At 38.3% G+C, this 15,660-nt stretch overlaps 1 protein-coding gene across 1 annotated transcript; it reads right to left on the bottom strand.

Moving 5' to 3' along the window:
- Window positions 1-11,288: 11,288 nt before the first annotated feature.
- PATE3 (prostate and testis expressed 3) lies at window positions 11,289-13,437 on the bottom strand. Its single transcript, XM_059156374.1, has 3 exons — window positions 13,389-13,437; window positions 11,923-12,045; window positions 11,289-11,413 (listed from the first exon to the last, which is right to left on the bottom strand). The coding sequence occupies exons 1-3, from the start codon at window positions 13,435-13,437 to the stop codon at window positions 11,289-11,291; spliced, it is 297 nt and encodes a 98-aa protein (XP_059012357.1).
- Between the last annotated feature and the right edge of the window lie 2,223 nt (window positions 13,438-15,660).

The following is a 15,660-nucleotide window of genomic DNA, read 5'->3' as shown; positions in this document are numbered from 1 at the left end:
CAATATCTTTATAATCATTATTCTGAACTCTAGTCCAACATCTTATTTATATCCATATTGATTAGGTCCCTGGTAGTCAGTACTGCCTCTTGTTCCCTTTTTTGAGGTGAGTTTTCCCATCTTGTCCAGAAGAGAATAGATAAGCAAGAGAACAAAATACTAAAATGGCACCAACAACTCCAGAGACAAATACATGAAACAAAGCAGAAGAGACCTGAAACAAACAAACAAATGAAAAGAAAAAAAAATTCCAAAAAGAGAGACTATAATCAGGTGAACAGAACAGAGCAATACACTATATCCTGTGTGTATTTTGGTTGTTTTGTTAGAATAAACTACATCTCAAAATTGTAAAGAAAGAAAAACACATATAGAGAGAAATAAAATTAAATACATTGAAAGGATAGAATGTAACTGTGAAGATGAAAATTAAAAAGAGTTTAACAAAATAAAACAAAAAAAGAAAACAGAATATGATTGTACAGGTGAAGAGAACAGAGCTATACTCTAAATTCTGGGTGTATATTTGTCTGTTTGTTAGAAGAAACTGCATCCCAAAATTGTAAAGAAGGAAAAACCTATACCTATACAAAAATAAATACGATGAAAGGATAGAATGTAACTGTAAAAATGAAAATTTAAAAAGAAGGGGTTGATAAAATAAATTGGTTGGAAAAGGAAAGAGAAAAAAAATTAAATTGAAAGAGTAAAGAATTGTGGGGGGAAACAATGAATTCTATATGCTATATTCCCCAGCACTGGAGATTTGATGTTCTCATTGAGTGGCAAACTTGGTCTTGGCCACATGTTCTTTCTGATCTTCTAGGAGATGGGCATTTTGCTTTGATTCTCAGGTGTCTTTACCCCGAGTGAAATTGCACTGCTTTTGCCAGTGGCCAGGCTAACTAATCTGCTCTGGATTGCTCTGTGTAGCTTTTGTTCCCTGAAGGCTTTTTGCACATCTTTAGAGGATGAGAATGAAAATGGTGACTTCCCAATCTCCAGGCCCATAGCCAAGAACTTGGGGCCCCACTCCCCAGCCTGAATTCAGGGAAATGCAATAATTTCTGCCTCCCTGGTCTCCATCTGCACTCTGTTTCTCACCCAGCCTGTGGATGAGCATTTGTATCTCAGGTGTGGGACCCTATTTCAAGTCTCCAAACCCTGCAGACTTTTGCAGTGCATACTTACCTGCTCCTCCTGGGGGAGTAATAGGGGTCTCATTGGTTTTGCCACTTCCTGGGCCCCTTCTTGGAGAGCAGTCAATCGACCATGTCCTGCTTCATAGTATATGGCAAATTTGAGCTGAGGGCCCACTCCTGGGCTCACTGTTTGCAGCCAGCTTCCCCACTCCAGTGCCTGGGAACTCTGCCAGCTCAAACACCCCTAGTCTTCATGTGGCCCTGAGTATCCTGAGACCACACTATCCCACCTAGAATTCCACCCCACTTGGCCACCGGAGCACCTTTCAGGTATTCTGAAGTATTGATCTTATGTTTAAGTCTTTAATACATATTGAACTAATTTTTGTGAATGGTGTTAGATAGGGGTCCAATTTCATTTCTCTGCATGTGGTTATCTACTTTTCTCAACATCATTTGTGGAAGAGACTACACTTTTTCCTTTGAGTGTTCTTGACTCCCTTGTCAAATATCAATTGGTCATAAACATAGGAGTTAAGTTCTGGGCTCTCTAGTCTGTTCTATTAGTCTATTCTTCTGTTTTTATGCCAGTACCATACTGTTCTTATTTTTTAGCTTCATGGTATAATATGATACCAAGAATTGTGATGCCTCTAGCTTTGTTCTTCTTTCTCATGATTGGTTTGGCTGCTCAGGATCTTTTGTGGTTCTATACAAATCTTAGTATTGATTTTCTATTTCTTTAAAGAAATGCCACTTGCATTTGATAGGAATTGTGTTGAATCTATAGATGGCTTTGGATATAACAATATTATAATTCATGAACATGGGATATCTTTCCATTTGTTTATGTCTTCAATTTCTTTCATCAATGTCTTGTAGTTTTCATTGCACAGATTTTTCACTTCCTTCCTTAAATTATCCCAAAGTATTTTTTGTTTGTTTTGATGCTATCATGAATGAAATAGTTGTCTTTATTTCCTTTAAAAAATTTTTTTGTTGTTAGTATGATAGTGCAACTAATATTTGTGTGTTGATTCTATATCCTCAACTCTACTGAATTTGTTGCTTACTCCCAAAAGCTTTTTGGTTATACTTTTAGAGTTTTATATATATATGTTTACATCATCTGCAAATAATGATAATTTTACTTCTTCCTTTCTGATGTTTTACTTCTTTTTCTTTTTAATTTTAATTTATTTTTTAAATTTCTTTTCGGGGTGCCTGGGTGGCTCAGTTGGTTAAGTGACTGTCTTCAGCTCAGGTCGTGATCCTGGAGTCCTGGGCTCGAGTCCCACGTTGGGCTCCCTGCTCAGTGGGGAGTCTGCTTCTCCCGATGACCTCTCTCTTCTCATGCTCTCTCTCTTTCATTGTCTCTCTCTCCCTCTCAAATAAATAAATAAAATATTTTAAATGTCTTTTCAGTGTTTCAGAATTCATTGTTTATGTACCACACCCAGTGCTCCATGCAATACATGCCCTCCATTATACCCAACACCAGGGTCACCCATCCTCCCACCTCCCACCCCTCCAAAACCCTCAGATTGTTTTTCAGAGTCCACAGTCTCTCATGGTTCATCTCCCCCTCCAATTTCCCCCAACTCCCTTCTCCTCTCCATCTCCCAATGTCCTCCATGTTATTCCTTATGCTCCACAAATAAGTGAAACCATATGATAATTGACTCTGTCTGCTTGACTTATTTCACTCAACATAATCTCTTCCAGTCCTGTCCATGTTGCTACAAAAGTTGGGTATTCATCCTTTCTGATGGAGGCACAATACTCCATAGTATATATGGACCACGTCTTCCTTATCCATTCATCTGTTAAAGGGCATCTTGGTTCTTTACACAGTTTGGTGACTGTGGCCATTGCTGCTATGAACATTGAGTACAGATGGTCCTTCTTTTCACTACAGCGGTATCTTTGGGGTAAATACCCAGTAGTGCTATTTCTTTTTCTTGCCTAATTTCTCTGGTTAGGACTTTTAGTATATCTTGAGCAAGAGTGATGAGAGTGGGCACAAAACTTTTAATTTTTCACTGTACTTATAATGTTAGCTGGGGGCTTGTCATGTATGGTTTTTATTATGTTGAGGTATGCTCTTTCTCTAACCACTTTGTTGATGATATTTTTCTCATGAAATTCTGTTGCCACATGCTTTTTCTGTATCTATTGAGATGATCATATGATTTTAATCTTTAATTTTAATAATGTGGTATATAAGATTTATTGATATGCAAGTGTTGAGCCATCCTTGTATCTAAGACATAAATTACATTTGGTTATATGATTAGTCCTTTCAACGTGCTGTTGAATTTAGTTTGCTAATATTTTGTTGAGAATTTTTATATTCACCAGGGATATTGGTTTTCATTTCTATTAGTGTTTTTATCTGGTTTTAGTATTAGGGTAATGTTGCTCTTGTAAAATGAATTTGGAAATGTTCCTTCCTTTTTAATTTTTTGAAAGAGTTTGAGGATTGACATTAATTCTTTTTTAAATGATTGATAGAGAGGTGCCTGGGTGGCTCAGTGGGTTAAAGCCTCTGCCTTGGGCTTAGCTCATGATCCCAGGGTCCTGGGATTGAGCCCCACATCAGGCTCTCTGCTAGGCTGGGGGCCTCCTTTCCACTCTCTCTCTGCCTACTTGTGATCTCTGTCTATCAAATAAATAAATAAAATCCTTTTAAAAAATGAATGTTTGATAGAATTTGCTGGTGATGCCATCTGATCCTGGGGCTTCTGTGTTTCAAGGATTTTGATTACTGACTTATTACTATTATTTACTCATTATTAATCTACTCAGATTTTATATTTCTTCCTGATTCAGACTTGGTAGGTTGTACGTTTCTAGAAATTGATCCATTTCTCCTAGGTTCACCAATTAGTTGACATACAATTGTTCTTAGTAGTCTTTTTTATAATTCTTTTTATTTTTGTACCAGTGTAGTGTCTCCTCTTTCATTTCTGATTTTATTATTTGAATCTTCTCTCTCTCTCTTTTTTTTTTTTTTTTTAGTCCAGCTAATGGTTTGTCAATTTGTTTATGTTTTTGAAAAACCAGCTCTTAGTTCTGGTGAGTTTAAAATTGTTTTTCTTGTCTGTTTCATTTCTTTCTATTCTGGTTTTTGCTATTTCCTTGCTTCTGCTGATTGTCAGCTTATTAATTTTTCTTTTGATTTCTTCTTTGAGCCCTTTGTTGTTCTGGAATGTGTTAATTTCCATCTGTTTGTAGATTTTTCAATTTCATCTTGTTACTGATTTCTGGTTTCATACCATTGTATGTTATGAACATACTTGGTATGAATTTCATGAACTTAGTATGAACTTAGTATGAAGTTTATACTTAGTATGATTTCAGTCTCCTTAAATTTGCTAAGACTTGTTTTATGTCCTGTCATATGGTCTATCCTGGGGAATGTTACATGCGCACTTGAGAAGAATTGATTCTCTTTCTGTTGGATAGAATGTTCTATAAATGTCTATTAGGTTGATTTCATCTATGTATGGTTTAAGTTTTATTGTTTACTTGTTGATTTTCTGTCTGGATGATCTATTCAATGCAGAAAGTGGAGCATTAAAGTCCCATGCTACTATTGTATCATTGTCTATTTCTCCTTTGTTAGTATTTGCTTAATACATTTAGGTGCTCCAATGTTAGGATTGTATGTATTTACAATTATTATATCTTCTTGATGAACTGACTCCTTTATCATTATGTATTGACCTTCTTTGACTTTTATTACTGTTTTTGGCTTAAAGTCTGTTTTGTATAATCTAGGTATAGCTACCCTGCTTTCTTTTGGTTTCCACTTCTATGCAATATCTTTTTCCATGCCTTTGCTTTGAACCTATGTGTGTCCTTAAAACTGAAATGAGTCTCGGGGCACCTGGCTGGCTGAGTGGGTTAAAGCCTCTGCCTTCAGCTCAGGTCATGATCTCTGGGTCCTGGAATCAAGCTCCCAGCTCTGCATCGGGTTCTCTGCTTAGCAGGGAGCCTGCTTCCATACCCCACCCCACCCCCACCTCCTGCCTCTCTGCCTACTTGTGATCTCTGTCTGTTAAATAAATAAATAAAATCTTCAAAAAAAAAAAAAAAAACCCAAACTGGTGGCATCGCGTTACCTGATTTCAAGCTTTGCTACAAAGCTGTGATCACCAAGACAGCATGGTACTGGCATAAAAACAGACACATAGACCAGTGGAACAGAGTAGAGAGCCCAGATATGGACCCTCAATTCTATGGTCAAATAATCTTTGACAAAACAGGAAAAAATATACAGTGGAAAAAAGACAGTCTCTTCAATAAATGGTGCTGGGAAAACTGGACAGCTATATGTAGAAGAATGAAACTTGACCATTCTCTTACACCATACACAAAGATAAACTTGAAATGGATAAAAGACCTCAATGTGAGACAGGAATCCATCAGAATCTTAGAGGAGAACATAGGCAGTAACCTCTTTGGTATCAGCCACAGCAACTTCTTTCAAGATATGTCTCCAAAGGCTAAGGAAACAAAAGCGAAAATGAACTTTTGGGACTTCATCAAGACCAAAAGCTTCTACACAGCAAAGGAAACAGTCAGCAAAACAAAGAGGCAACCCACGGAATGGGAGAAGATATTTGCAAATGATAGTACAGACAAAAGGTTGATATCCAGGATCTATAAAGAACTCCTCAAACTCAACACACACAAAACAGATAATCATATCAAAACATGGGCAGAAGATATGAACAGACACTTCTCCAATGAAGACATATAAATGGCTATCAAACACATGAAAAAATGTTTATCATCACTAGCCAGCAGGGAGATTCAAATTAAAACCGCATTGAGATACCTCCTTATACCAGTTAGAATGGCCAAAATTAGCAAGACAGGAAACATGTGTTGGAGAGGATGTGGAGAAAGGGGAACCCTCTTACACTGTTGGTGGGAATGCACGTTGGTGCAGCCTCTTTGGAGAACAGTGTGGAGATTCCTCAAGAAATTAAAAGTAGAGCTTCCCTATGACCCTGCAATTGCACTACTGGATATTTACCCCATAGATACAGATGTAGTGAAAAGAAGGGCCATCTGTACCCCAATGTTTACAGCAGCAATGGCCACGGTCGCCAAACTGTGGAAAGAACCAAGATGCCCTTCAACGGATGAATGGATAAGGAAGATGTGGTCCATATACACTATGGAGTATTATGCCTCCATCAGAAAGGATGAATATCCAACTTTTGTAGCAACATGGACGGGACTGGAAGAGATTATGCTGAGTGAAAGAAGTCAAGCAGAGAGAGTCAATTATCATATGGTTTCATTTATAACATGGAGGACATGGGGAGATGGAGAGGAGAATGGAGCTGAGGGAAAATGGAAGGGGAGGTGAACCATGAGAGACTATGGACTCTGAAAAACAATCTAAGGGTTATGAAGGGGCGGGGGTTGGGAGGTTGGGGGAACCAGGTGGTGGGTATTGGGGAGGGCACGTATTGCGTGGAGCACTGGGTGTGGTGCAAAAACAATGAATACTGTTATGCTGAAAAGAAATTTTTCAAAAATTAAAAAAAAAACTGCTATGAGTCTCTTATAGACAGCATATAATTGGGTCTTGTTTTATCCATTCAGCTAGTCTGTGTCTTTTGACTGGGGAATTCAATTCATTTACATTTAGGGTTGTTATTGATATGTAAGGACTTACGATGCTACTATTACTAGTATTATTAATAGTAAAACAATTACTACTCTTGTTTTCTGGTTGTTTTGTGTTTATATTATTTCTTTTTCCCTCTGTCTTTGCCTTTATTTGTAAATTGGTAATTTTCCTTGGTCGTTTGCTTTGTTTCCCCTTTCTTTAGCTTTTGTGTTTCTACTATAGGTTTTCGCTTTGTGCTTGAGTCTTACTGGTTACAGTAATTGTAGTTGCATTATTTTTGCACATAAGTCTGATTGCTGAGATCAAGTGTCAAGTAGATTAAACAGTCCAGTTTAAGCTGATAGCAGGTTACCTTTGATTTCTCTATGAAAGCCCCACCCTTTTACTCCCTCTTTTTTATTTAGTTGTTATTATTTACCTTTTTTATATTGTGTACTTATTAAATTATAGTAGTTACAGTTATATGAATGCTTTTCCCTTTGCCCTTTGTACTACAGTTAAGTGGTTAAAATACCATCCTATTAGAGTTTTCTAAGTGTGATTGTATATCAACCTATAGCAGCGTGTTGTGTGTTTTTGTACGTTTTCATGCCATTGATGCCATTAGCCAAAGATGCCATTAGCATCTTCTCATTTCCACTTGAATAGCTTCTTTCAGCATTTCTTACAAGGCAGGTCTAGTGGTGATGAAGTCCCTCAGCTTTTTGTAAGAATTATTTTTATGTTCTGGATACAAGTTCTATGGAAGATGAATATCTTCTCTAAGTCTTTATCTTGCCTTTTTATTCTCTTAGAGATGCATTTTGATGAACAGGCATCGTTAATTTTTTTATTTTTTAAAGATTTTGTTTATTTATTTGACAGAGACACAGCGAGAGAGGGAACACAACCAAGGGGAGTGGGAGTGGGAGAAGCAAGCTTTCTGCTGAGCAGGGAGCCCAGTGTAGGACTCAGTCCCAGGGTCCTGGGATCGTGACCTGAGCAGAAGGCAGTTGCTTAATGGCTAAGCCTCCCAGGCACCCCGGACATCATTAATTTTAATGTGGTCTAATTTATCACTTTTAAAAAAAGGTTTTGCTTTTTAGGTTATGTTTAAGTAAGTAACCTTTGCCTCTTCCAAAGTTATAAATGCATATTACGCTTTCTTCTAGTTTTATTGTGTAAATTTCATATTCAATTTATAATCCAGTTTGAATTTGTTCTTTGTGCATGTTATAAGATAGAGGTAATGAATAGAAAAATTTAACTGTGTAGAGGACCCAGATTAGTATTAGTGCTAATAGAAATGCAATGTACTATGAAAGGAGCATCTCAAATTAGTTGAAACAAATGAACTTTTTCTTTTTAAGATTTTATTTATTTATTTGACAGAGAGACTGTGAGCACAAGTAGGCAAAGGGGCAGGCAGAGAGAGAGGGAGAAGCAGGCTCTCCACTGGGCAGGGAGCCTGATCCCAAGACCCTGGGATCATGACCTGAGCCAAAGGCAACTGCTTACCTGACTGAGCCTCCCAGGTGCCCCCAAAATACGAACTTTTAAATAAACATTGTTGAGTTAATTGAATAGCTATATGGAAATACATTAAATTGGATCAATTTCTTACAAGGATAAATTCCAAACAGAGAATTTGAGTGTTAATTTAAATGTAAGTATTAGGAGGAAACATGCATGAATTATTTTCTAACTGGGACATATAAAACAGCTGAATTCCATCAATTATCAGGAACGTGCAAGGTATCCTTTACAACCACTAGAATAGCTAAAATTTAAATGACTGATAATAATTGGTGATGGGAGGTATGTGGAACTTTCATATAGTGCTGGTAGAATTATATATTTGTATCACCACTTTCACAAGCTATTTGGCAATTTCTTTCAAAATTATGTATATGCCTATATGGCTACCCTATGACTTATAAATTTTACTTTATTTATATACTTAAGAGAAATGAGTGTATGTCCACCAAAATTCTTATCACAAGGATGTCTGTAGTAGCTTTATTTAAAATAGTCCAAACCTCAAAACAACTTCATGTCCATCAACACAAGAATTGATTTAATAAATTACTATGTATGTATACAAATTATTATGTATGTATACAATTATTATGTGTGTATACGTATATGTATGTATATATATTATGTATGTATACAAATTATGTATACAAATTATGTATACATTTGTATGTATACAAATTCTGTATGTATGTATGTATACAAATTATTATGTATGTATATGTATTATGTATGTATATGTATGTATATACATATACATAATATGTATACATACATATTATGTATACATAATACAAATATTATGTATGTATGCAAAAAAAGAAGAAACTCTTGATGTAAACAAAAACATGCATTAATCTTAAAAAAGATCTGGCGAGTGATAGAAACCTGTGTATGCTTTCATTTGTTCAAGTTCATAAATTCAAGAACAGGTAAAATTATACTATGGTGATAGAAGAACAGTAACTCTGAGAGTGAGTGGTTACCTGAAGAAACTTGCTGAGTTAATGGAAATGTCCTGTGTTTTATCTGGGATGGTGGTTATATAGGTTTATATAGTTCTCAAATCACAGCAAACTGTATACTTAGCATATGTTTATTTTATTATATATGAATTATACTTCAATTAAGAAGGTAAAGTAATTAGGGGTCCTGGGCGGTTGATTTGGTTAAGCATCCAACTCTTGATTTCAGCTCAGGTCATGATCTTAGAGTTTTGAGATGGAGTCCCACATTGGACTCTGTGCTGGGTGTGGAGCCTGCTTAAGATTCTCTCTCCCTCTGCCCCTCCTCCCTCTCTAAAAAAAAGAAGATAAAGTAATTATTTTTCAACTCATAATGAATATTGGATCTAGTTAATAATAATCAATGGAGGCTAAAACTGTCAGATAAAAGATTGAAGGGGAGCTTTATATTGTATAAAATAAATCTGAGAACAAAAATATTTATGTGATCAATCTTCACATCATGAAAGCTAGGATAAACCCATACCTTCAGATATTTCCAATAGAATTGGGTCAGATTACCCCTTCTAAACTTCCACTTCTATTTTATTACGGTAATATTGATTATGAATTTTGAAATAAAATTAGCTAATGGATTTTGGAAGAATCTCATAAAAAATAATTGTTGATGGGGTGCCTGTGGCTCAGTCATTAAGCGTCTCCTTTAACTCAGGTCATGATCCCAGAGTCCTGGGATCAAACCACATGTCAGGCTCCCTGCTTAGCGGGGAACCTGCTTCCCCCTCTCCCTCTGCCACTTCTCCTACTTGTGCTCACTTGTTCTCTCTCTCTCTCTTTCTCTCTCTGTCAAATAAATTTTTTAAAAATCTTTAAAGGTATTTGAATACTGAAGGGTCCCATAAAAAGAAATATCTTTTTCATAATATCTTCAAGGAAAACACATGGTATAGTAAACTTTTTTTATTTGGCAGGGAGTAGAAATTACCTTTCCTAATACACTCAAGAAAATAAATATGCAGCCAGAAAAAGCATAAAAGCATCATAAGTCCTGTAAACTAAACAGATGCACAAGGAAAATTTCATCAACCTTACTGGCCATTCAGTTAAACACAGAAAACGTTTTGCTGACCAGTTACAGGCAGTAGAAATGAGACACAAAATCTGTTCTTGCTGTGATCTGTAACATACTGGGGCAAATAAGACAAACAGAGAAATGATTCATTGAGAGAGTCACAAAAAGTATTCATAAAATGACTTGAGTATTCAGCGAGGGAGAATTTGTATAGCAATTATGTGGGTAACTGGAGAGGTGACAGTGGAAGTGGATGGCAAAAGAGGAAAGAAATAGGGAAAGATTAGGAGAGGAAGGAGAAGAAGGGAGGGAGAGTTGTGATGTTTCTTGAGCGTACATCTTGACAGACCTACAAGTGGCCATGTGTGAGCTGTGACTATCACAGAGGCAGGAATTTCCTTATTTCCTGATTTGTACTGACATTGTAAATGGCTGCACTCTGCAAAGGCCAAGAAAATCATAACTGAGTTTGAAGTGAACACTGTCCACTTGGGAAAATATTTTGCCCACAGAGGAAAATCTCAGCTGTCCGCCATCCATTTTGCCGCTATTTCTGCTTAATTATAGTAAGCAACAAATGGGAACAACAAATATTTGTGAAGTTTCAGCTGAAGTGTTTCTAGTCTGCCTCAACTATTTTAAGCTAATCACAAGGTTTGGGAACAGTCATGTTTTAAATTTTGCTGTATGGAGACACTTGGGACAGGCTTCTTGGAGTATGGTAATGCCATTCCCTGTCATGGGAGAAATCTGTTGTTCTGGATCATTATCCTCTGACTAAGGTAGAAACCAAGCTGGAAGCATCAGGAAAGATGACACTGAAGGGAAGAGAGCTGCAGTACATCGAGGATGGATAAGGCAGGAAAGCAAGGGCGTATGGAGCACGAAAGGGGAGAAACATTGACATCATTCTAAAGTGAGACCTCTGGAGGGCGAATATTTTAGATTTTGAGGTTACAAAAATTTTGCTTGCAACACTTATGAATGTAAGTCCGATTGTTGAAATCAAAGGTCAAGTCTCTGCAGAATTTCTGACACACCATATATGATAACTGCAGAATGTTATCTGTAATAAGAAAGAACATAGTAAATAATGCAGTGGTCTACGTTCTGTAAAAACAGGTCAAACCTGGCACTAGTCCTGTCTGAAAATTTAATTAGGCATCAGGGTAGGTTAAGGGATGGCTTCACAGCTTCTACACACCAAAAGAGCAGAGGCAGGGAGACATAGAAATCACGGGCCCCCTTCATGGTTGTTTGCCTGAGGTCCCTAACAACCATCAATTCTCTGTAGCTGCTTCATTCCTATTCCAGGTAGAAGATTAGCAACTAGTGCTTTAGTATCTTCAGAGTTCAGATCTGTCAGGTTAGTTTTACTGGGAACAAAGAACCCCGATCTTCCTCCTATCACATCCTCCCCCGTCCACTTCTGTCTGCATGCACAGGGACCTGAGCTCAGGGGCATTCTGCTCTTCGGTTCCTCTCCTGGATTAGCCTGAGTTGAGATAGGAAATTGCTGACTCTCCTAAGAATGCCCAAGAATCTCACAGTACCTCCCCGGACCCCCTGACTCACCCTGGAAGATCTTTAAAGTCATGCATGACTCATACTTCTGAGCAACACAGAAACCAAAGCCTCTTCTACAGCGATCTGTCCGTGTGTGAAGGTGGCATGTCAGGCACTTCAGTGGTGTCGCTGCTGGAGAGTGGAGAGCTGCTGTGAGTGAGACCAGGGGACCATGGGAAGGACCTGGAATTATCTAGACCAGATTGTGGGAGCTGGGGGTGGGGCGCAGGGGGGTGGATGAGAGCTGGTGGTGGGGAAAAGAGCATGTAGTAAAGAGTTGGGAGCTCTTACCAACTTCATATCTAAGAGAAATGCCATTGTGAGAAGAAAAGGGGTCTTCTGGTCCCTATTTCAGCTCTTCTAACTGAGGTAACTTAGAGCAATGATTTTGCCTCCATGGGGTTGTTTTTTTCCAACTTTAAAATCGTTCTATTAATGATGGCATAGCCTACCTGACAGCACTGTAGGCAAGCAGGAGTATAATAATGAGGGTAAGTGCTTTAAAATATTTTACCCAAATTAAGAAAGGCACAGATTCCATGGAGCACTGGGTCTTATATGCAAACAATGAATCTTGGAACACTACATCAAAAACTAATGATGACTAAAATAACACAATAAAAATAAAGAAATAAAATATAAGATAAACTATTTTACCCAAGCTAGTGTTGCTAACATTTGCTGCTTAGATATTGTTAGGGAATATATTCTGTAATCCTCGAACTGAATCTGTGCAAAGTCCTCATGAATTATGACTAGTTAGTGAGATGGTATGGTGGGTTGAGCTAATTGAAATACAGGTTAATAAAAGAAACAAGCAAAAAGCCCAAATGCAAAAGGAAAGTAGCCTTTATTGAGCATCTCATTTGGGCCATGTTCTCTCACTTTTTATCTGATTTAATCATTACAAAAGCTTTGTTAAGTATTTTCCCATTTCTCAGAGAAGCAATCAAAGGTACAGAGAATTTAAGACAGCAGCCAAAGCATTTAAAAAAAAAAATTCTGATTCTAGAGCATCCAGTATTTCCTTTCCTATAATCATTTGTTTTCATATAAAGTACCTGATAAGGGTATCAAAAGCCACTGGCACTAAAACAAACTACAGAATTATCCATTATACACCGACCAGCTCTGTCAGCAAATGGGATACAGATTTATGAATGAAAGGATATACTCAGGAAAATCTTGCTAGGATTTTGAATTATGGGGAGTGGTAGAGACAGAATGGAGAAAGGGGCAGCCACAGAGGCTGGTCAGGAAGGTGCTCACAGAGCCCCTGGTGAGGAAGGACAGAATGTTGAGAAGGTCAGAAAAGATGGCCTGTAAGACAGAAGGAGCAATCTGAAGAATGTCTTTTCCTCCCTTATAAATGCCATCAAAGCTCAGCCCTCCATGGGTACCTACAGTACATGGAGATTTTCCAGGGCCTCCCTGTAGCCTGTCTCTGGAGTCCACTTCTCAGGTCTGTGACTCACCTACAATGAAGCAGAAAAGGAAGAAAACCATCAAGAAGTGTTTGTCCATCCTGAGCCAGAAGTCCCTTGCACAGGAAGAAGCCAGGAACCGCAAGAACGGCTCTTCAGGCTAGAGGGACAAAACCTGCATGATAGGGCAAGGATTATTCATGCCTAAAGGCAAGCAATCACCCAAGGCTTCCTCTTGAAGCTCGTTTATTTTCTCTGTACCCCATAGCAAGTATAATGATAATTAGTAAACGTGGGGGTTTACAGCAAGCTAACTTTTTTTTCTGGCTTATAAGTTGACTTTTTTTTAAAAGATTTTATTTATTTGACACAGAGAGAGAGAGAGATCACAAGTAGGTAGAGAGAGAGAGAGAGGGAAGAAGACTCTCTGCTGAGCAGGAACCCTGATGTGGGGCTCGATCCCAGGACCCTAAGATCATGACCTGAGCCGAAGGCAGAGGCTTAACCCACTGAGCCACCCAGACGCCCCTAAGTTGACTTTTTTTTAAAAATAAAATCCTTCTCCTAATAATTATTGGTGTAATTATGATGTTATCATTCCTATCCTAATTTTACAGAGGAGAAAACAGGCTTGGTGAGATCTAACATCTTACCCATGATTACATAGTGGGTGGAGGCCACACTTGACACCACTTTGATTCAATACCTCTTGGAGATTTTTTTTTTAAGATTTTATTTATTTATTTGAGAGAGCGAGAGAGAGAGAGAGAGAGAGAGACCACAGAGGGAAAGGAAGAGGGAGAAGAAGACTGACTGCTGAGCAGGGAGCCTGATGTGGGGCTCGATCCCAGGAACCCAGGATCATGACACTTGAGCCCAAGGCAGATGCTTAACAGACTAAGCCCCCCAGGTGCTCTGCCTCCTGGAGATTTATTCATACATTCAGCAAACATTTACTGGGAACTGTTGTGTGCCAGGCACAGTCCCATGTGTGAAAGTAGAACAATGTATAAGTCAGGAAAGTTCATGTAGCTCCTTACCCTTTGGGGAAGAAACAACAGAGTGAATGAGATAAAAAAGGTATATAATCTATGATCAAGCTGGGCCTTCAACCTAGAACTTCTGATTCTCATCCCAGGACCCCTTCACCTTAGCAGAAATCTGTTCTTCGCAGTCAGAGACTGTTATTCTGTCGGGCTATGAAGTCCCCCTTAGCATTATCATACAACACGATCTTTACCAAGTTGTGAACCAGCTGGTTTTTCTATGATTTAGTGATGACTCTACAAGTTAACTTAGTAAAGGTTCACCACAGGTAAAGCGGCGGGAAACCATAGCCAGACTTGGCATTCTAGTGTTCCTAAACCTGCCTGTGAGCTGATAGCACCTTGGCTAGAAATATTAGGAATCTTCCATACAGAGCTAATTTAATGGCATGTTCTTTCTTGTAGGAACAATATGTTCATTAAAACATACCAAGGGGCACCTGGGTGGCTCAGTCATTAAGCATCTGCCTTCAGCTCATGTCATGATCCCAGGGTCCTGGGATCAAGCCCTGAATCGGGCTCCCTGCTCAGCAGGAAGCCTGCTTCTCCATCTCCCTCTCCCAATTGCTTCTGTTGACTCTCCCGCTGTGCCTCTCTGTGTCAAATAAATAAATAAAATCTTAAAAAAAAAAAAATCAAGTCTGACATTTTTAGACATCAGGTGAAGACTGGATGACATAGGTCTTAGTACAAATGACACAGAATTTACAGTGCTCTTTTTCTATGACCACTCAATATGATTTGCCTAAGAAGAGGGCCAAAAGCCTTAAACAGGGAATTGGTTCCATAGAGAGCATCTTAGAAATCGGATGACATTTTTCAGGACTTTCCAAAGGCTTAGCAAGAAGGCAAAACCCTGAGCCTTCGGTGCTTGGGTTTACAAGGCTATCAGAGCGTTTTATTTGCCACCCAGTTTCTCTGCTTTATCTATTTAAAGAGAATGACTCTAAAATCATAGCCAAGGAAGCAAACTGCTGAGCAAGGAGCCTGATGTGGGGCTCAGTTTTCAGTGTCTACTCTTCTTCCTTGGCAGATGCTTTCTGAAAGGTCCCCTGAATATTGAGTCTCTTTTCTACTAGATTCTTTCCAGTTAGGATTGTGAAATTTTGCAATTCTGCCCAAACACTGGGATCCTCTGACTTTCTCATCTCCCAGTACCTCATCCATCAGATTTTCTCTTGAAAACAATTTCTTTCTTCATTTAGCATGACATAGGAAAGAATAACTATTAGAACCCACTAGGAGCAGTGTGATACAATGGACAGAGGATTTCTCTA

This window comes from Mustela lutreola, chromosome 1, assembly GCF_030435805.1.
Source record: "Mustela lutreola isolate mMusLut2 chromosome 1, mMusLut2.pri, whole genome shotgun sequence".
NCBI lineage: Eukaryota > Metazoa > Chordata > Mammalia > Carnivora > Mustelidae > Mustela > Mustela lutreola.
The sequence above is the reverse complement of the archived record's forward strand: the minus strand, read 5'-3'. Positions and strand labels throughout refer to the sequence as shown.

Coding starts and splice junctions, on each gene's coding strand:
- PATE3 (XM_059156374.1), bottom strand. CDS start 13,437: ATGGACAAACACTTCTTGATGGTTTTCTTCCTTTTCTGCTTCATTGTA. Junction 12,046..13,388: donor CCTTTTCTGCTTCATTGTAG/GTGAGTCACAGA, acceptor TCCACTCTCCAG/CAGCGACACCACTGAAGTGC. Junction 11,414..11,922: donor GACTTTAAAGATCTTCCAGG/GTGAGTCAGGGG, acceptor TTCTTATTACAG/ATAACATTCTGCAGTTATCA.